Below are 23,271 nucleotides of genomic sequence, written 5' to 3' on the forward strand. Positions count from 1 at the left end.
TTAGAGAAAGAAGAACAAAAAAAACCCCCAAAGTTAGCAGAAGGAAAGAAATCATAAAGATCAGATCAAAAGTAAATGAAAAAGAAATTAAGGAGACAATAGTAAAGATCAATGAAACTAAAAGCTGGTTCTTTCAGAAGATAAAATTCATAAACCATTAGCCAGACTCATCAAGGAAAAAAAAAAAAAGGAGAAGACTCAAATTAATAGAATTAGAAATGAAAAAGGAGAAGTAACAACTGACCCTGCAGAAATACAAAGAATCATGGGGGATTACTACAAGCAACTATATGCCAATAAAATGCACAACCTGGAAGAAATGGACAAATTCTTAGAAAAGCACAACCTCTGAGACTGAACCAGGAAGAAATAGAAAATATAAACAGACCAATCACAAGAACTGAAATTGAGACTGTGATTAAAAATCTTCCAACAAACAAAAGCCAAGGACTAGATGGCTTCACAGCAAATTCTATCAAACATTTAGAGAAGAGCTAACAGCTATCCTTCTCAAACTCTTCCAAAATATAGCAGAGGGAGGAACACTCCCAAACTCATTCTACAAGGCCACCATCACCCTGATACCAAAAGCAGAGATATCCCCCCCAAAAACAACTACAGACCAATATCACTGATGAACATATATGCAAAAATCCTCAACAAAATACTAGGAAACAGAATCCAACAGCATATTAAAAGGATCATACACCACGATCAAGTGGGTTTATTGCAGGAATGCAAGGATTCTTCAAAATACGCAAATCAATCAATGTGATACATCATATTAACAAACTGAAGAATAAAAACCGTATGATAATATCAATAGATGCAGGAAAAGCTTTTCACAAAATTCAATACCCAGTTATGATAAAAACTCTCCAGAAAATATGCATACAGGGAACTTACCTCAACATAATAAAGGCCGTATATGAAAAACCCACAGCCAACATCCTTCTCAAAGGTGAAAAACTGAAGCCATTTCCTCTAAGTTCAGGAACAAGACAAGTATGCCCACTCTCACCACTATTATTCAACATAGTTTTGGAACTTTTAGCCACAGCAATCAGAGAAGAAAAAGAAATAAATGGAATCCAAATGAGAAAACAATTCAAACTGTCACTGTTTGTAGATTACATGATACTATACACAGAGAATCCTAAAGATGCTACCAGAAAACTACTAGAGCTAATCAATGAATTTGGTAAAGTAGCAGGATACAAAATTAATGCACAGAAATCTCTTATACACTAATGATGAAAAATCTGAAAAGAGTAATTAAGGAAACACTCCAATTTACCACTGCAACAACAACAACAAGATACCTAGGAATAAACCTACCTAAGGAGACAAAGACCTACATGCAGAAAACTATAAGACACTGATGAAAGAAATTAAAGATGATACAAACAGATGGAGAGATTTACCATGTTCTTGGATTGGAAGAATCAACATTGTGAAAGTGATTCTACTTCCCAAAGCAATCTACAGATTCAATGCAATCCCTATCTAACTACCAATGGCATTTTTCACAGAACTAGAACAAAAATTGCACAATTTGTATGGAAATACAGAAGACACCAAATAGCCAAAAGAGTCTTGAGAAAGGAAAACGGAGCTGGAGGAATCAGGCTCCCTGACTTCAGACTATACTACAGAGCTACAGTAATCAAGACAGTATGGTACTGGCACAAAAACAGAAATATAGATCAATGGAACAGGATAGAAAGCCCAGAGGTAAACCCACGCACCTATGGTCACCTTATCTTTGTTAAAGGAGGCAAGAATATACACGGGAGAAAAGACAGCCTCTTCAATAAGTAGTGCTGGGAAAACTGGACAGCTACATGTAAAAGAATGAAATTAGAACACTCCCTAACACCATACACAAAAATAAACTCAAAATGGATTAAAGACCTAAATGTAAGGCCAGACACTCTAAAACTCTTAGAGGAAAACATAGGCAGAACACTCTATGACATAAATCACAGCAAGATCCTTTTCGACCCACCTCCTAGAGAAATGGAATTAAAATAAAAAAATAAACAAATGGGACCATATGAAACTTAAAAGCTTTTGCACAGCAAAGGAAACCATAAACAAGATGAAAAGACAACCCTCAGAATGGGAGAAAATATTTGCAAGTGAACAACTGACAAAGGATTAATCTCCAAAATTTATAAGCAGCTCATACAGCTCAATATCAAAAAATCAAACAACCCAATCCAAAAATTGGCAGAAGACCTAAATAGACGTTTCTCCAAAGAAGATATACAGATTGCCAACAAACACATTAAAGGATGCTCAACATCACTAATCATTAGAGAAATGCAAATCAAAACTACAATGAGGTATCACCTCACACTGTTCAGAATGGCCAACTTCAAAAAATCTACAAACAGTGCTGGAGAGGGTGTGGAGAAGAAGGAACCCTCTTGCACTGTTGGTGGGAATGTAAATTGATACAGCCACTATGGAGAACAGTATGGAGGTTCCTTAAAAAACTAAAAATAGAACTACCATATGACCCAGCAATCCCACTACTGGGCATATACCCTGAGAAAACCATATTTCAAAAAGAGTCGTGTACCACACTGTTCATTGCAGCTCTATTTACAATAGCCAGGACATGGAAGCAACCTAAGTGGCCATTGGCAGATGAATGGGTAAAGAAAATGTGGCCCATATATATAATGGAATATTACTCAGCCAGAAAAAGAAACGAAATTTAGTTATTTGTAGTGAGGTGGCTGGACCTAGAGACTGTCATACAGAATGAAGTAAGTCAGAAAGAGAAAAGCAAATACCATATGCTAACACATATATATGGAATCTAAAAAAAAATGTTTCTGAAGAACCTAGGGGCAGGGCAGGAATAGCGACACAGACATAGAGAATGGACTTGAGGACACAGGGAGGGGGGAAGGGTAAGCTGGGATGAAGTGAGAGAGTGGCATGGACATATATACACTGCCAAGTGTAAAATAGATAGCTAGTGGGAAGCGGCCGCATAGCACAAGGAGATCAGCTCAGTGATTTGTGACCACCCGGATGGGTGGGATAGGGAGGGTGGGAGGGAGACCCAAGAGTATATGGGGATATACGTATGTGTATAGCTGATTCACTTTGTTATACAGCAGAAACTAACACAACTTTGTAAAGCAATTATACTCCAATAAAGATGTTAAAATAAATAAAAATAAAAACTCATCTGCATAGAATACTGATTTTGAAATTAATTCTTTATTATTAAATGGAATTTTTTTTATAATATAAAGTACCAATTGTTTTCAGTCATTTTCACTGTATATACTATTGGTGTTTAATTTGGATAAAAATTATGTGGTGTAAGAGAGAAGAGATTTCTGCTAATGGATTACTTCTTTAATTCAAAGTATTGTTTACGTACAACTGGGGCAGGTATGGAGAAGTAAGACATGGTCTTTAACCTCTAGAGGATCTGAAATAAATACACAAGGGACTGCTCACTCTAAATTGAATACGAGTGCAGCAATTGAAGAAGTGTCCCAATATGTTTATGATTTTATTAGTATACTTTCAGGAAACATAAACCCATTAAAGGTAGAGCCATTAAAAAAAATCCTAGAGAATTGCTAGAAGTTAGAGAGATCTAGCAAAAACACTGGTTTATCTGAACATCCAGGCCTTAAGAAGGTGGGAACCAGGTCAGTTCAGGGAACTTCATCTGCAGGAAGGTGGCCATTCTTGCAAGTTCTCTGCCTTTAATGTGACTTATTTCATCAACATATGCTAGTTTCTTTCCATCCTGTTCCCAGGTGACTTGGTCCAAACTTTCAGTAGAAGTATCTGATTGGCTCTCTGCCTGTACTGTGGATTCAGTGTTCCTGTTGAGTTCTGTGGTCTGGAAGGCAAGGTCTCATGATATGCTCGACTGCCTTACCAGATAGGAGCTGTGAGCCTGGCAGAAGAATTTGACCATAGTAGATGACTGATAATGAATAAGAGCTTAACAAATAAACTCATAAAGGGAGCTGTCCTGTCTGGCAGAATGTTCATGGAAGACTTTGCAGAAGAGATTACATTTAAATTAGATTATATAGGTTAGGTTGGGTTTACATGTCAAGAGCAAACAAATGAAGAATAAGGGAGTTCTAGGTATTAGAGTAACTTGAGCCAAGTTGTATAGGTTTATGCTTGGCCTGTGGACAGATCAGTCTGGCTCAGAGATCCTCAGTGTAGCTGCCCTAAATCACCTGAGCAGCCCGAGTCAATGCATTGCCTCTAACTGACTGAAACAGAGTCTCTGGGTTTTGTGTTCAGATCATTTGCATTTTTTAAAAGTTCCCCAAATGATTTTGATGCAAAGAAAGCTTTGAGCCCTGGACAGCTATAGCGGATAATACATTGTGAATTTGTGAAATAGAGTTGGAAAAGGATGTTAGAACAAGACTATGGAGGCTTTCTATATCAAGCTAAGGAGTTTCTTGGGCATATCCTGTGAGTAAGGTAGTCAGTGAGGCTTATATTTTATTGGTTTGCACCATTTTCTGAGCCTGTGTAGTTGCAGCTACTTGGAGTCCTTTCTGGGCAGTAGACAGAGAAGGGAAAGGAAAGTTAAGGGTTCTAGGTACATGTGGCACAGCCCTTTATACTTATTTAGAATATTATTTATTCATTGTTTCTCCTTTGTAGGAGTAGATGTTCTAATTCCAGATTTAAATGTTCTAATTAGATGTTCTAATTCCAGATTTAGTATTCTTAGCAGAGTAGTATATTGATGTTTTAGTAACAAATCCTTCTTCTCCCTTTAGGGGAGTCGGCTGCATCTTTGTTGAAATGATCCAAGGAGTTGCTGCTTTTCCAGGAATGAAAGACATCCAGGATCAACTTGAACGAATATTTCTGGTAAGTTCTTTACAGAATACTTCTGAAAAAAATTGGTCTTGAATGCATCCCTCAGTGACAAATCCTACAGTGGTAGTGGAAAATAATTTCAAACAAATTTGTTGGTTGTCACATTTAATTCTAACATATTTTTGGATCTTTGCAAAAGCAGGAAATTAGTGAAGAATTGTGTTTTTAAACTACTGCACATGAATAATATGCCAAAATGGTAAGAAAGGATAGTATGTCAGAGGCAATATAGAAGAGTGGGTTAAAAACGAAGGTTCTGCCAAAAATTCCAAATAATTTATATAGATATCCCCGCTTCAAGTAGGTGTATCTTATTCCCTCCCACTCCTACCCACTTAAATGTGGGCTTTGGTTGGTAACTTTTTTTCTAAAAAGTAGAGCATGGAAAGAAGGGAAGGGAGGGTAGTAACTTCAAAATGAAGAAACCAGGCAAATGGTACCTCAGCCCGGTCTTCAAGGTTAAGATCGTCAAAGATAAGTCACATTGGTAGTATGTACCTTTGTATAGTGTATTGATAACGGCACTTCCCCTCTGTAGTCTTCCTCTGAAAACCATAACCCCAGCCTAATTTGGAAAGCCACATCACACAAACCCAAACTGAGGGACATTTACAAAATACCTGACTAGTACTTTTCAAAACTGTCAAGGTCATAAAAAACAGGGAAAGTCTGAAAAACTGTCACAGCCCAGAGGAGGCTCGGGAGACATGACAGTGTAATGTAATGTGGTATCCTCCATGGAATCCTGAGACAGAAGAAGAACATTAGGGAAAAATTAGTTAAATACAAGTGAAGTGTGCAGTTTAGTTAATATCAGCATAGCAGTGTGTGCTCCTTAGGTGTGATGGAGGTTCCCTGTAATGTAAGATTTCATCAATCAGGGAAACTGGTGAGGAGTATATAGGAACTCTCTGTAGTACTCTTCACAACTTTTCTATAAATCTAAAACTATTCTAAAATTTTAAATTTAAAAATTTTTGTAAATCAGTGAAAAATAAAAATAAAATTTGTTCTGTAGCCAGATGAGCTGGGTTTGTCACCTGCTCTGTCACTTTGGGCAAGGGACTTAGTTCTCTGAACCTTAGTTTTCCTGTGGGTAAAATAAGGGATAATGATAACACCTACCTCATAGATTGTTTTGAGGAATAATTAACTTAATTACATAAAGTGCTTTTAGAACTATGCCTGACACATTATAAATACCCAATAGATGTGTTGTTATTATTTTAATCAAATCATTTTTATACCAGATATTTTCATTCAGTGGAACTTCCACTTAGCTAATATTCATATAAACTTATTATTTAAAACATGGAATAAGAGCTAGACAAATTAATTTTTTTTGTTAAAAGGAGTCAGACTATATACATTGTAGCAGTTAACCACATTATCGTACTTTTTAAAAATAAATCTCCCATGTGAAATCACTGGGGCACATTTTAGAATGGACCTTGTGAAGACATGCACTTATTGGATTATGCAAGTACACCCTTAAAATGTAGCTTTCATGTTAAGTATAAGGACCACAGGAGGGTATAGTGATATGAATTGAGACTCCATCACTGCTGTGTTCACCTTGATGTCAGCATTAAATGATAAGAAAAGGAAAATGAAAACTAGAAAATCAAAGCACACGTGATTCCTCCATACAGGATCCTATACCCCAGGCATCCCTGTGTATTCACAGTGGGTGGACAAACAGCAGAGTCCCTAATATTATAGAAACTTTCTTCAAAGTCTTATCTTATTGGTTTCTTCTCCCAGAGGCTGTCTGTATCCACTTCCTTTCAGTTTTGCTTAATTATTATTATCATCCATAAATTCCCACACAGAGTGTTAAAATAATGTCATGATTATAATAATGCAGCCTTATAATGGAAAATTCCCACAATGTCAAAAAGTATAAAAGTTGAAAAACCCTTTTGTCCTACTACCAGAGAAAATTACGTTTAGTACTTTGGTATATATCTTCCATTTCTACACGTTAAAAAAATTAAGTTGTATCTTGTATACTATTTTGTAACTTTCTTTTTTCACTTAACAATAGGTAGTTAGCACCTTTCATTGGAAAATAAATCCAGAAACTTATCATCCTTCTTAGTGATGAGTATTTCATCGTATGGATGAGAATTATTTGCTTAATCAGCCCGATATTGATGGCTTGTTTATAGTCTTTAACTATTATAAAGCGCTGTCAGAAATATTCTTTGCACAGTTACCCTATTAGTTAAGAAAAATTATTAGAATTGAAAGTCCTGAATTGAATACAGTTTAATTTTCATAAGTCTCTTGACCATTCTTACACTTCATTCCCTCCATCTGAACTCATGAAACGCTTCCTTCTCTCTGTTGCCAAGAAAGTCGCTTACTGATTTCATTGAGATTGTATTGATCCTATAGATTATATTACAAAGAAATGATATAAAATGAGCTTTCCCAGCCAAGAAAAAATAATATCTCTTTATTCATATTTCATGGCGCTTAGCATAAATTTAACATAAACATATTTCTCTTTTCCTCTTTTCTAATCAAACGTTTATTTTCATTCAGCTATTTTAAGTAACTTTCCAGTTATTTTCCCCAAAATACGATAAACTTGTTCACATATTGTGAAAAACATGACAGGAGAGGGAATTTTAATGGGCTATACTTTGCATCATATAGATCTTAATGCCAAAACATATCTTTAAATATTTAGCTTTTTAATTTATTTAAAGCTCAAATATAATAATAATAATACCACTTAATTATATTCTGATAATAATTTCCTAAACTTTAGATTACACTTAATTATTCACTCCCTGATAGCTATTGAACAATACTTGTATAACCTTGTCAAATTACCTATTTTTTATGCTAAAATCATTAATTTACTATAGTTGAAATCAGAAAACTTCAAAGGGAAATTATATAGAAAGAAATATCCCTACATACACATTATTTCAGGGTAAATTTAAAAGAAAAAGAAATGGTTATATAAATGAGGTATATTCTATAGCAGTTGTACCAAAAATTTTGTTTCATGAAAACATAGTTTATTGATATAGCTTAGTCAAAGTTTTAATTTTCAATATTATTTTTATAATGTAAGTCATTTCCAATAGGTACTATCTTGTTGAATTGCTTCTTGTATGGAGATTTTGTTATTATTTCTTAATTTTATGGCAATTATTTCCTAATTTTATGGGTATTCAGAGACCTTTGAGCCATGACTAGGCTTTTAATAAATCAAAGAAATACATCATTGTAAATTTTCTATGGGAATATTGATACACCAAGCTACTGTTTGCTCTTATTAGACCACAGAGACCCTTAAATGCGGATAAGCATCATAATTTATGGTAATAACTCCTTCATTTACTGTAGTTTTTTTTACACGTGTAATGATTTTTACAAGTAAAATGTCCTTTGGTAATTAGGAGATAAAGATCCTCATCTATATAAATTGCTGCTTTAGAATTAAATAATGTTATGTTTTACCCTGAAGAATTAGACATGACCAAAAAAAAAAAAAGAGAGAGAGAAATCTGCAAACTTCTTTTGACAGTAAATGTTATCATCTTAAATATTTTATTTCCTCCCCTGAATTGTTTAAATTTGCAAATGTTAGCCATATGACACATTAAACAAGCAGACTCTCTCAGGAGTTGTGCACTCATTGGAAGAAGAAATTTTACTAACCCAACATGGTTGAATCACTGGGAAAAAATGCTTTTTCTTGGTGACCTTTTATGTCTGGTCTGAAGAAGAATGACTTTTAAATGTGATTAAATCCACTTTCACGGGCTTCTCATGTAAACTTCCAGAGACTCTTTTCTAAAGCAGCAGTTGTGTATCTGGCCTCTCGTAAAGCATTGCCAAGGAGATAATCAACTTTGAAAAGTCACGAAACATGGAATTGTTCGTTTTGTTTTGTGTTTTAATACAGGGATTATGTCCATTCGTTTGCCTGTGAACTGTATATAGAAAGGTGGTTGGTTAATAACTTTGAAGCCCAGAATTCAAACTTGTTACCCAAGATAGCTAATATAATTAACTCCCACACACTGAGTCTTTATGTGAAAAGCAACAAAGATCAGTCACTAGAGCCTTTATATTTTTCTTTTGAAGGTTTTCTTTTTCTTTTTTCTTTTTCCTTCCTTTGGTGAGAAGGAGCAGTTCACATTCTTAACAAGTCCAGTGCATTCACTTCCACAACATAGTAACTGTGTTGCTCTATGTAAGGTGAGCTGGCTATACTTCGGTCTGAGATTTCACCATTAAATCATTTTCCTTGAAATTGTGATGCTCATATACAAGAAAGGAAGGAAAGTGATAGAATTTTGACAAATTATATTCAAGACATTTTGAACTGCCAGGTGAATGGGCACCTACTTCTCTAAGCAGTAACTCTGCTATTATAGTAAAAGAGTGATTTATATCATTTCTTCAGCATTACTCATTTTTTTAATGTGTCATGATGTTTTCTATTCACCTTTGTTAGCTGCGAAAGTAAGCAGTAGATGTATTCACCCAGGTAAATATTCAGAGTGACAAAATCAGAACTAATAAGAAAATTCATATGCTAACATATTGTTCTGAATTAAAAAAGAACTCTACTTGATGAAACCCTGGGAACATTCTTCTGCCACTTCACAACAGCTGGACAAATGGCAGAGAGTGCTTGCACAGCTGTCTGAAACCTTTGGCAGATGCTTCTGGGTTTGTATGGCTCATGACCCCAGAGTACAGCAGCCACGACAGAGGGGCTGGCATGATTGTGTTCTGAGGGCCTGTTCTAGTTCTCCCTTCCTTTGAATGTTGATTAACCCCCAGAGGCTCACTTTTCCCTGTCTCCTGGTCTTCTGGTTTGCAATGGAGTTTCATCCACCAGTTATTTGTTAACATATTGTACATTATTTGATTGGTACAGTTGTTAGAATGTTTCTCTTCCATGTATATATCATTCAGAATTTAAAAGAGAGTGTGTGTGTGTGTATTTGTGTGTGTGTGAAAAGAGCCTCTGGCAACTTTGAAATCTACTACTCAGCCTGGCTTTTGAGTCAGGTCCTTCCTTAAGCCCCTCTGTTTTTTACAACTGAACTGACTGTCAAGACGTAACCTGTAGACCCAGTTCCAGTCCTTGTTTCCCCATCCTGACTCTCTTTCCAGGATCTTAATGAGAACCATAACCCTGAGGTTTCATGATTGGCTAGAACAGCCATATAGAATGTAAAAGAAAGTTGACATCGCCTCCTTTGATGGTCATTACCATCCAATTGGATGTAGCAGCCACATTGTTAAGATGGAATATTGCTGTCACAGATTTGTATCTTCACTTCCATCATTGGGTTGCTTTGAGGTGATGTCCACCATACTTCTTCATCACTCCCTCTGCAACACTAGATACAATGGAGATGGAAAAGAATTCTGTGCCAGGGTATCTGCCCTGGAGCAAATGAGGGCAATCAAGATAGGCAGGCAAGACATACCATTAGGAATGGAGTCATGAAAAATTGCTGAGCAATTGATCAGCAGATGGGAGATCCAGTAATGTAGTAGATCCTGTATTAGTTAAAATACTAAACTCTAAGAGTCCAATATTGAATTCTAATCCTAGATTGTTTTTTTTTCCCTGAACAAGCCACCTTTTCTAATTGGATTGTAGTTTCTGCATCTGTAAAGGGAGGAATTGAACTAAATGATTTCAGTAGTGTCTTGCAGCTCTAACTTTGTTTAATTCTAAAAATGCATATTACAGGATTATGCATAAGGGCTGTGGGTGTTCAAAGGAAGTTTCTAAGAACATTTTTGTAAAGCATGGAAGGAAGTATAAGATTTGAAGTGGAGTAAGGGATATGGGGAACATCAGGCAACGGTCCAGGAGTGGAGTAGGCACAGTAGGAGTCTGTCCTGTATGCGTGGAAGGTGAGATTGGATGTTGAAGTTTGGACTTTGATAGATTGAGGACTTTTAATTTTATTTCGTCTGTAAGTAATAAGGAGACAGTACAATTTTTAACAGAGAATAATAAGGTTAAAGTAGCATTTCAGCAAAATTAATGTAATATGATATAATGAGAAACTCAACTATATAAAGGCTGACAGAAGGAGAGAACTAAGCAATACATGTTGTAGTGAAGGATACTGAAAATATTAAGCAATGTTTTTTAAAGCTGATTTTAGAAAAACAAAGTCAGGGAGATGGATTATAATACCACCCACCCTGAAATAAATGCCTCTTTTAATTTCTACACGTTTCTTTCAAGTCTCATCAATAGTCCTGGTTATTTCCATGGTGGCAAGTCTTTTTCAGAGTCTTAAGCTTATAAAAAATAAGGCAGCTAGAAAAATTTTAAAGCCGCATGAAAAGAAATTAAAACCACCATTTAGAGATAACCAGCGTTAAATATTTTTGTATTTTCTCTTCTAGATTTTCACCATTGGGTTAATAATAGATTTATGGGTTTTGTATTCAGCTTCTCTTTATTTTCACATTTAATAGGGAGCAATTTCCAAGCCATTAATATATGCTTGAAAATATTATTTTAATTATGCTATAATATCTTATTAATGTTCCCAAATGTACTAACACATTACCCTATTACAGTACTAGGTAATTTGCTTACAGTTTTTATGCTACAGTAAATTTTATCACATTCAGTTATACTTTCAACAAGAATTTTTAGGCATCTATTCCGTGCCAGGCTCTGTGCCTACAGGCAGTGGAAAACCAACAGACACGGTCCCTGCTCACCTCAAATGTACTGTTAGCTGTGCTAGATTAGAACAGCTTCCAGACAGTCAGGTCAGGAGGATGTTGTTGCAAAACTGTTTTAGTACATCTTGTACATAAATGATTTGGAAGAGAAAGGAGTCAAAGATAACTTCAGAGTTTCAAGCTTGGGGAACTAAGTGCTCCATGAAGTCATGGAATATAATGGGGACATTGAAAAGGAGTGCCACTGGGGCTTCCCTGGTGGCGCAGTGGTTGAGAATTCGCCTGCCAGTGCAGGGGACATGGGTTTGATCCCTGGTCTGGGAAGATCCCACATGCTGCGGAGCAACTAAGCCCGTGTGCCACAACTACTGAGCCTGCACTCTAGAGCCCCTGAGCCACAACTACTGAGCCTGTGTGCCACAACTACTGAGCCTGTGTTCTAGAGCCCACGAGACACAACTACTGAGCCTGTGCTCTAGAGTCCACGAGCCACAATTACTGAGCCCATGTGCCTAGAGCCCATGCTCTGCAACAAGAGAAGCCACTGCAATGAGAAGCCCGTGCTCTGCAACGAAGAGCAGCCCCCGCTCATGGCAACTAGAGAAAGCCTGCGTGCAGCAATGAAGACCCAACCAAACATTGTCTGGTTTGTTGACCCAAACCAGACAATGTTGGGACCTAAACTGTATTGGTTCTTCAATAATGAGAAAGTGGAGGAGGAGCAGAGGAATACTGCCTAGGCTTTAGGGATGCTCATGGTTTGTGGGGGTAGGATGGGGGTAGGGAGGTAAACCAGGAGAGAATCAGGACAATTACACAAAGGTCAAGGTAAGGGCAGGCAGCAGAGAAGTGAGGATCAAAAAGGAGAAAAATAATCACTCCCTTGAGGGAGGTTATGGATCAGCTCAGGTCTGGTTAGCTGGTGGGTGAGGAATTTTGAGGCAAGTACCCTTCCTTTCTGTGTTCCCTCAGCGTGTGCCTCCACTGCCTGTATAGTATGTGGCACACATCCTGTACTTTTGCAGCTAATGCTTTTAGCCCAGAGGATGAGAAGGGTTTCCTTCTGGAGAAATGGAAGGGTCGACACAGAACATGCATCTGGGTTTAATTAGGGAAATTTAGACTATCCATGGTTTTCAAAGGAGACTTATGATCCTCCTCAGTGTCTCAGGGATGCTGGAGTCAAGGTGAGTGTAGCCTCAAGGGAGGCCAGCTCCGACCCCTCCACTCCTGGCTCTGCTTTCATCAAGATTTTGTATGTGAGATAGATCTCGCTGCTGAAAGAAAGGTTGGAAACCCCTGGATTAACGCTATCTTAAGGTCTTCCCAGGTCAAGTGTTCTATGAAAAACAGACGTCCATGAGGAAGAAAAACGATGCAGAGCCAGTGAAAATGAAGATGTTAGAGAAATAAAAAATTGAGTGATTCATATATGGAGACATTAGATATGTATTCTAATAAAGAAAGTTCTGTGCCAATAAGCTATTGAAGTTTTTGTAGCAAACTTCATAAGTTCATTTGTCTTGAGAAGAAAACAAGGTCAGAGGGATATTTCACTACAGAATAGGTAATCACATTACTTTTTACAAAGAAACATTTATTTGAAGATTAGCTGGCTGTTACCTACAGATTTGAATAGGCTCACATGGTGAAAAAAATATTTTTTTACCTTGATGATTCTTACATTCACTTTATAGTGTTACAAACTTTCTGTAAATGGAAAATGAGAAGATTTTCATTAAATCATTCACTTTCTCGTTGTTATTCATTTTTCAGCAAATATTTATTATGCGGTTACTATGGGCTCAATACTCTTCCATGTTCTGGGGAGACAGCATTGCACAAAACAAAGTCCCTGCTCTTGTGGAACCTATATTCCTGTGAGGGAAGATAGACATGAGCAAATAAATATATAATGTGTCTCATGAGTGTTGCATGAGGAATGCCACTTTACATATGGCGTACTGGGGAAGTCTCTCTAAAGGATCCTGATACTTGTGCATTGAGTGAAGTTAGTCAAGGCACAAGACATACAGATATAGGGCTCAGAGCATTTAGGTGGAGAGAATAGCAACCTGTTTGTGCTTAATGATAAGAGTATTAAAATCAGAGTTCTCAGGCCTGAATTTGTCAAATTAAGGATTGCTCTTCCCACTGCATCAAGGAGATTTCTAATACTCTTATTACTTTGACCTCCTTTATACAAAGCATTTTCTTATATGAGAAGTCCTTGCTTTGTGTAAAGCATTAAATTCCTGTACAGGTTAATATTCAAACATCAGATTGAGCAAATCAGTAAGAGAGTTTGAAGTACACCTGTGTGCATGTTGCAGGTTGGAATTATGCTGGAGCAAGAGATTTGGGCTTCCTGATTTAGTTCATCAGAAATGTTGGTGTAGATACAAGAAAGTGGGACATGTTTCTGACTTGGACAGTAGACAGTGCTTTGGAGGAGAGAACAGAGAAAGACTATCTAAAATTCAAGGAGAGCCAGAGAACACTTTTTTTTAAGTCAAAAGTAGAAGAATTTCAAAAAGGAAAGCTTTATCAACTGCACCAAATAGTACAGTGAAGTCAGTGGAGGATGGTGCTGACAAAAGGCCACAGGTGGTAACTTCTGAGGGAATAGTTCCAGTAGGGTTGGATATTTAAAGTCAGGTTACAATGGGTTTAAAGAGTAAGTGTTCAGTGAAAAAATGAAAACATTGAGTATAGACAATCTGTTTGAGAATTGGCTGAGTACATAAGATTAGATGTCACCTTAAGGGTACTTTTTAAGTCAAGATTTATAAATTTTACAATGTGTCATAAATATTTTTTTATATAGTGAAGGCCAGGATGTTTGGAAGGTAAAGGACACCGAAGATATAAGAAAGCATATTTGACAGATCAAGGTATTGGGAGGCAAGAGTGGATGGGTGGAAGAGACAGTGCCTTGAAAATGTGGATGAAAAGATTTTCTCGAAGATAAGAAAGAAGAAAGGAAAGGAAGGAGAGGAAGATTTAAATAAATGTTGTAGAGGAGAAAAAAAGGAATTTGAAGATATCATGATCTGCATGATTCTTAAATGAAAGGGAGGGGATGTGGCTGACAGTAATGTGCATCTGCGGGGGTAGATGTTGAAGGAAATGGATAATATTTGCAAAGCTGGTGTAATACCAAATGGTATTATGATATGTGATATGACAAGAGAAGGAGGTCGTTGCTGACCACATTTGTTAATCAGCTGTTGATCTGAGACATTATTATAGGAATAGAAATGCTTTGTTTCCAATTTCTATGATGTGTAATAGTTTACTTTCCTATTAACATAAGATTACTTTTAGGCATATCCATCCTAGCTCTAAATGTTTCCCAATTGTAAAAGTTTTTACGAGACTTTTCTGGAGGCAGTGGTTCATATCTGTAGTCTAACAGTCTTAAATGTTTTGAGAATGTTTTAACCTATTGTCAGTATGGGATTACTTACTGGCTTTTGCAGTTATCTCTTGTTATGTAACCACCTTAAAACTCTGGGTTAAATCAACAACAGTCATATTTTAAAATTATTTGTCATAATTTTAGGGTCAAGAATTCAGTAAGGGATGGGCCAGGCAGTTATGGACTTGGGGGTCTCGCACATGGTTGCAGATATATGGATGAAGACAGATGGTGGCTGGACTAGAAGCAGTCAGAGCTGGAGCAGTTGGGGACTAGCCAAATATCTCTCTCTTCGTAGTCTTGAGGCCCTACGTGAGTTTTCTCCATGTGGGCTAGTTTGAGCTTCCTCATGGGGTGGGGTTGTGTTTCAAGAGTGGGTGTCCTAAGAGGACCAGAAACTGCATGGTTTCTCTTAACTTGGCTTCAGAATTCATACAGCGACTCTTTCAGCCAAAGCAGTCACAAACCCTCACCCAGAGTCAAGAGGAAGGGGCATAGACCCCAGTTCTAGATGCAAAGAGTGTCAAGAATGCTGGGGCCTTGTTTTAAAAATGCCACATTGATTATGTATTGACACAGTTCCATTAGGGCATATCACCATTTTGAGCTGATAAACAGCTTTGTAGGAAAAAACAATCTGGGAAACAGTTTTATCAAGCTTCTAAAAGTTTTGTTGTTTTTCCCATACTCTTTATAGCCATTACCATACTGCTTCCCATGATAAATATGAAAGTGTGAATTGTCACAGAGTGTTAGTTGGTGGGTCATGAGGTCCCTTATTTGCTCACCCTCCTTTTCTTCCTTTTTTGACTAACAAGTTCACAGATGTGTCAGACTGAAAAAAAAAGTGGTGAAATACTGCCATAGTGTGACACATCTGAGGTGAGTGAGGTGATGAAACTTCTTAGCAAACTCTCAGAATGTTATCCATAAAGTAGACTTCTATAACTCAAATTCTACCTTAATTTTTTTTCATTTGGAACATGTTTCCATATATAAGTCTTTCATTCCTCAGAACATCACATGTCAACTCTTGTGGTGGACAGCATCTAAGATGGCTCCCAGTGATCCCCACCTCCTGGTATCTATGCCCTTGTGTAATCCCCTCCCCTTGAGTGTGGGCTGGACCTAAAGACTTGCTTCTAATGAATAGACTGTGATAAAAGAGATTGGGATATTACTTCCACGACTAAGTTACAGAAAGGTTGCTACTTCCTTCTTGCTCACCCTCTCTTACAGTCTCACTGGCTCACTCTGAGAGAAGCCAGCTGCCATGTTGTAAGTTGTTCTGTGGAGGGACCTTTGTGTCAAGGAACTGATGTTTCTAGCCGGCAGCTGGTGGAGACCTGAGACTTGGCAACAGCAGTGTGAGTGAGCATGGAAGTGGGTCCCTCCCCTAGTTGAACTTTTTATATGTGAGACCACAGCCATAGTTAACACTTTAATTGCTGCCTTATGAGAGACTCTGAGCCAGAGGCACACCGTTAAGGTGTTACCACCAAAATGGCAATTTCCTTGGTCCTTGTCCCCCAAAGGAAAGAATTCATTCAAGAGACAGAGCAGTTTTAAGTAGCAAGGGTTTTATTAAGCAAAGCAAAAGTATGCTTCTGAGAGAGAGAAGGGGAGCAAGCTGTCTGGAAACCAGAAGCAGCCCCACAGTGAGGGTCGGGTTTGTGTTTCAGAGTGGTGCAAAGTCCCTCCCTGTGTCCTGCATCATTTGACTGACAAGTTGATTGACAGCTTTAGGTTATATAACTGTTCTCCCAGTGTGCAGGCACTTACCCACAAGCACCAAAGTGAAATCCACTGGGGGTGGGGGGCAAAAACCACAATGCTAATTTATTACAAGTACAGCATAGTAAACCCTGGGTTACTTTGAGTCACCTTTTAGGTCTTGGTGCGTCTGAGCCAACCTGTGCTGGTGGGTTTTATTTTGTTTGGTCCTGATAAGGCTGGAAATTTTGAGGTCCTTGACTACAAAAAGGGAGGATCTCTGGGCGTGTTCTGATCACCAGTGTCCAGGGGTGGGGCCGGGGAAGAGAAGGAGGACCTGGTCCAGGATGGTGTGGGGATCAGCTCATGTCTGACTAACAACCCAGCAAAGGTACCCCTGGATTCCTACCAACAGAAAGTATGGAGATAGTGAGTGTTTGTTACTTAAAGGCACTAAGTTCTGGAGTAACTTGTTCCACAGCGATCGATAACTAATACATCTCCTTTGATCCCAGGACCAAGAAAGAGTAGGTGCTATACCTGTTGTTTTATAGCTGAGAAAACTATCTTCAGAGATTATATGAACTTGCCTAAGAAGACATGTTCAATAAGTGCCAGAACTGAGACTATATCCTAAGTCTGCTGACTCTTCCACTAAAATACTCTTGTTATGTAGTTGTTTATTTGGTTGTTTTTGCTCTGATTCATAACCATGAGTGTGCATGAGGTTGACTTGGGAATCATTTCTTTTTTTAATTTTTATTTATGTTTTTAATTTATTTTTTAAACAATATAAAAATTTCTTTTTTCTCATGTCATGAGAAATCTGGGGTAGGCAAACGCTGGCATTGGTTTAGTGTCTCAATAATATCACAGCAAAGTCTCCATGTTGGGAAACATTTCTTGAGTACACATTCTTAGGCCCCACTCAGGGCCTTTAGAATCAGGTTTCCAGGGATGGGACTCTGTGCGTTCAGACAAATGAGCAGACCCTGGTTGATGAGTCCTTCTGGTGAAGAAACTCTTACTTTAAAAGATGCATGTCATACTTTGAAATGTTATGCATGTTTTAAATTTTCTGGCCTCATGTGGCAACCTAAAAACCGAGGTAGTATGGGCTTACTATCCAGAATATAGAAATCATTATTCAGTCCAACCAAGTCCTGTGTTTCTTACAGGGATACTTTTGCTATGATTCTCAAGGGGCATGCCTTATAATGAGTATATTTGGGGGCTTCTTTCACATGGCTTTATATTAATAATGTTATGTAACTATTATTAGAATTGTGTACACAAGCAAAGATCTGTAATCGTCACATGTAATCATTATATTCCAGCTGCTATAACTTCTTATCTGGCCTGATTACTTGATTAACATTCTGGTTTCCTCCCTCATTTTGCAGCCTACCTTTTCTTATGCCTCAGAAGACTTTACCCAAAAGGATAAATCTGTCCAGGCTGTTAATCTTTTTGTGAGGTGTGAATTCATTTAAAACCTGACCTTGTATCATCTCCTGCAAAACCCCCTGCAAGGAAAAAGAGCATCCTCAAAACATTCTGTTTTAAATTGATCTCATGTCTCATTATTTTATATCTTGATAGAAAGCTATGGCTGGTTGGTTAAAATTTATCACATAAAATAATACACCTAAGTCATTGGAGTATGTCCCCTAGAGAATGGTTTTCTCCTAAGTCAGGTTAACAGATTATCTGACCTTGGAGCTGAATTTGTTCTTTATCTTACTCACCTCTTTTGAAAATGACAGGCATACATTTTCCAGGTAGTGTGTAGACTATGGCTTTTTTTTAATTCTTCCTAAAATCTCTTTATCTGTGAGTTTGGTTGTACTGGAAATGGGTTGAGAACTGTCTTTTATTTTGTTTTTTATCCATTTATTTATTTTTATATCTCTAGTTTATTATATAACTAGAAGTTTGTACAGTTTGACCCCCTTCACCCATTTTGCCCACCCCTCCCCCACTACACCCCCCCTCCCATTTCTGGTAACCACCAATCTGTTCTCTGTGTCTGTGAGCTTGGTTTGTTGTTTTGTTTTGCTTTTTAGATTCCACATATTAAGTGAGACCATACAGTATTTGTCTTTCTCTGTCTGATTTACTTCACTTAGTATAATGCCCTCAAGGTCCAAGGTTGTCACAAATGGCCAGATTTCATTCTTTTTTATGGCTGAATAATATTTCATTGTATATATTACCACATTATCTTGAGAATTGTCTATTTTAAATGTACCATTCAATGAATTTTATTCTTATATTGTGTCTAATATAAACTCAGGCTTCTGTTAGCTTTGAATAACTTTACATATTAAAATTATCAGTGAACTTGAGTCTCTGCTTGGGAGGATATTATTCTCTGTGACCAGAGGAAATGGCAGTCTTATCATACTTTGCCTTTCATCTTGTCCAGTCTTTTGTAAAGATGCAAGAATGGGTAGAAGGATACATCCTATGCTCTCCAACTTCTGTGCCTTTACACCTGCCGGGAATTCCTCCAATCTCCAATGTCTAAATCTAACCCATTCTAAATATTAGAAATGTTTTCCCCTCTAATGAATTTTTCTCTGTTTTCCCAATTACAAATGATCTCTCCTTCTTTTGGACCTCTTGGTTTCTTTACCGGATCCTCTCTGCTGTCTCCCTTCAACTTCAACCTTGCCTTGCAGTTGTTTTTGCTCTTATTCCCCTGATAGAGTTTAGGATTTGGGAGTAGGGAGGTGGAAGAAAGGAGTACTTTGTGCAAATCAAGAATTAGTGTGTTCCCTGACACTGCAGAAATAAACTCATGATGAGAGAACTATTGCATTTTTAAAACTTCACTGTGTTCTTTTTAAAATGCATCTTTTGAGGGAACTCTGTGGAGATTATATTAAGAACCACTTTAAAAATGAAAGACACTTTCCCTTCCTTCATTTGTTTGTTTGTTTTAAAATAAATCTGAGTTCATATTTTCCTTTAATTTCTTCTTTTGCAGTTCATTGTTCTAATAATATGTAAATCACTCACAGCAGATAACATTTAACATTCAAATGCAGAGTTCATTTTACTGAAGCTCAGTAGAACAAATTACTATCAATTTGCTCTAAGTAAAATTCAATATTAAAAGTGTTTCATGTTTGCCAAGTGAAAAGTAAATAGCTGAAAGTTGTTAATAAAACCTTTTTTGGAGAGTAATATTAGGCTTATTTTTGGATCCCATCCTATTGCCAATAAAAGGAAATATTGTTTGTCTCTCACACAGAATGATGATGTCTGCACATTTTAATCTGATTATTGACTCTTGGAATGTGATTCAGTTCATTCAGCAGTTGTGAGTGCCTACTATATGCCCGGAAGTGGGCTTCAGTAAATTTCTGTTTTGAAGAAGTTTGACAAAATTTTAATTGAGTCTTCTTTTTAGTACTTTGCACTGGGAGTGCCACTCTGAGGAAATCAGGAAGCTAAAATCATAAGAGAACTAAATTTGATCGCCAATTATTTATTACTTTTCTTCCTTATAGTGAAAATTGTTTTTAGACAAATAATCAAGTAGTATGTACAGTGACTCTTCTCGTAACTGTGATCTTCCTGATATACCATGATGTCAAATTGGATGTGAAATGGAAAAGGCATTAACTTTAGTGAAATTATAACCTTCTATCTGGCCAAAAAAAAAAAAAATTAACAAATGTAATACAGTGTTTGTTCATCTTTCCAAATATTAAGCTCAATTTTTGCAGATCATAAAAGGTGCTATCATATGGGAAATCTCTGTACCTTCTGCTCAGTTTTGCTGTGAACCTGAAACTGCTCCATAAAATAAAATCTATCAGAAAAAAAAAAAGATGTTGTAGATGAATCAAAACAGAATACGGGGACTTCCCTGGTGGCGCAGTGGTTAAGAATCCGCCTGCCAATGCAGGGGACACGGGTTTGAGCCCTGATCCAGGAAGATCCCACATGCCGCAGAGCAACTAAGCCCGTGTGCCACAACTACTGAATCTGTGCTCTAGAGCCCGCGAGCCACAACTACTGAAGCCCGCGCACCTAGAGCCCATGCTCCCCAACAAGAGAAGCCACCACAATGAGAAGCCCGCGTACCGCAATGAAGAGTAACCCCTGCTCGCCGCAGCTAGAGAAAGCCCGCATGCAGCAACAAAGACCCAACGTAGCCCAAAATAAATAAATAAATTTATTTTTTTAAAAAGCAGAATAATGTTCTCAAAATCTGTTCTCCTCTTTTGAGTCAATAGTAAGATTCCCCTTCTAGGAACTATACCTTGTTTTCTGTCAATGAGCCACTATGTGGAAGGGAGTAGACAGTTAGGCAATAAAAATATTTATTTCCTGGCAATTTTTTGGTACGCGGGCCTCTCACTGTTGTGACCTCTCCTGTTGCGGAGCACAGGCTCCGGACGCGCAGGCTCAGCGGCCATGGCTCACGGGCCCAGCCACTCCGCGGCATGTGGGATCCTCCCGGACAGGGGCACGAACCCGCGTCCCCTGCATCGGCAGGCAGACTCTCAACCACTGCGCCACCAGGGAAGCCCATTTCCTGGCAATTTAATGGAAGCTGTGGTAGGTGGAGCAGGGAGATGCAAAGATAAGTAAGTATCAGGTCCTGAAGTAGAGTGGCTAGCAGGATAGTAACAAGGTCAAGGTGAGGCATTAAAAACCTATAATCAGTTTGTTACTAGTTTACATCGGCTAGCTATATGTGTTTAGGCTAAAAAGGAAATAGAAGTTCTTAGTAACAAAAAAAAAAACAACCTATAATCAGTACTTTGGGAGTATAGAGTATGGTTGGGGAACATTGCTGGTGATCACTCCTCTTCCTGTGTATTTAAGGTGGTATGAGTTAGTTACAATGGGAGCATTCATTCATTTGAATAAACCTGTGTCAACATTACTTTAAAAAAAAATGGTAAGAGGTGCTACAGAATATTGTCTAGCACACAAAATGCAGTGACGTTAATAGCAATTAATGAAACTTTTACCTTTGAGCTTTAAGATAGAGAGTGGCCTATTGGTTAAAACATACATATTTCTGACTTACAAATATTGAATTATTACTTACTAGCAAACTATTGTCTCAGCCACTTTAGCATTTCTTTAATACCAATTTGAGAATGCAATGGTTTCATTTTCTGTACTGATATATGTGTTTCTTTGTCTTGGAGTTTCCAAAGTGATGATTTTATTCATGAAAATGCTTCAAGAAGCAAGCTGTGATTTTTAAATAAGCCAGCTGCTTGCTATTCCTTTGCTCAGAAAGTTAAGGAACTGAATGAACCACAACAGAACGCTCATTTCCTCCTGCCTTTTGACTTACCATCCACTGGTAGGCCTGCAGCCCATGAGTTTGACAAATGTCAAGAATCTAGCCTATAATTTGAATTTAGTGTTCAAAAGCCTATATTAAAGTAAAAAGAACTACAAATATGTCCACTATAGGCTACTTCCATTTCACTGCTCGATATTTTACTGTCCTTTCTCATGCCTGCCTCCAAAGCATCTGTGCTTTCCTTCTTGTTGATGTGCACACTTATTCCAGATTGTTTCCACTGATGTCAGCCAGGCCTGACAAGCCAAGCCTTATGTTTATTGCCCTGGGATAGGATCCAAGAAAGTCTTAGAAGGACGTGGCTACCCCTGCAGGTACAGAAAAAGATGCTGAGATTCCCATTGGTGTAAGTAGTTCATTAACGTGTTGCTCCAGTGACAAAGAAGGATACCCTGACTCTTTTCCTCCCACATACCCCAGGCCTGCTCTTGATAATCTTTCATGCTTCAGGGCTGCCTATGACAATATTTAGGACAAGTTTTAGAAAGCAGAAAAAGACAAAGATAAGAACTCATTTTAAGACGCTTTTTCCCAAACCCCTAAAAAAAGAGATATTCTAAGTGGGAATCTGCACATTTAGTGACAACTTCAAAAGAGCAGCTTGTAAAGGGAATGATTCAGAATGCTTCTGTGAGCTTCGGGAAACTCTGCAAGACATCAACATAGTAACTAAGAGGATTACGCATTTTAAAAAGCAAGGCATTTCTAAATCTTTTTATTCATATTTGTTCGGTCTTCACTGGAATAAAGTTTATGGCAGCAGCAAGGTAGTCATATGGCAGATTAATTTTCAGAAATATGTAACTAAATGCAGAAATAGCAAGTAAAAATTAGCAGGCAAAAATATTGCTTTTGTTTGTTATTGTTGTTATTGGTTTTGGTTTTTAGTCTTAGAATTCCTAAAAGTTCAGGACTTACCTTTATGCTCTTCAGCAGCTTTTGGTTAGAAATGTTTCCTTTTCTTTTGTTCTGATTCATCTGTTTATGATAACATTTTATCCCTAAGAAATAGGCTTTTAAATATTGTGAAGGAACAGTACACTGTCTAAGATGACAGATTAATTACCTTCTTTTCCTCTTAAGGGAGCCGAGTAAGAATTTGAAGACATATCGGCACTGATAGCTTACCCCTAAGGTCTGTGTGTTCTGCCAAAAATAATGAAAAAAGGAAATGCAGTCCTGCTACTGACTCTCAGGATACACA

General features: G+C 37.5%; 1 protein-coding gene across 2 annotated transcripts in view; it reads left to right on the plus strand.

Moving 5' to 3' along the window:
• Nucleotides 1-23,271, plus strand: part of CDK14 (cyclin dependent kinase 14) — a 601,018-nt gene that overhangs the window by 386,022 nt on the left and 191,725 nt on the right. For both annotated transcript variants that reach the window (XM_024132226.3, XM_055084972.1), the window contains one exon: nucleotides 4,791-4,884. In XM_024132226.3, the coding sequence (XP_023987994.1) occupies nucleotides 4,791-4,884 (94 nt within the window). The remainder of the gene's footprint in view (nucleotides 1-4,790; nucleotides 4,885-23,271) is intronic.

Source organism: Physeter macrocephalus, chromosome 5, assembly GCF_002837175.3.
Source record: "Physeter macrocephalus isolate SW-GA chromosome 5, ASM283717v5, whole genome shotgun sequence".
NCBI lineage: Eukaryota > Metazoa > Chordata > Mammalia > Artiodactyla > Physeteridae > Physeter > Physeter macrocephalus.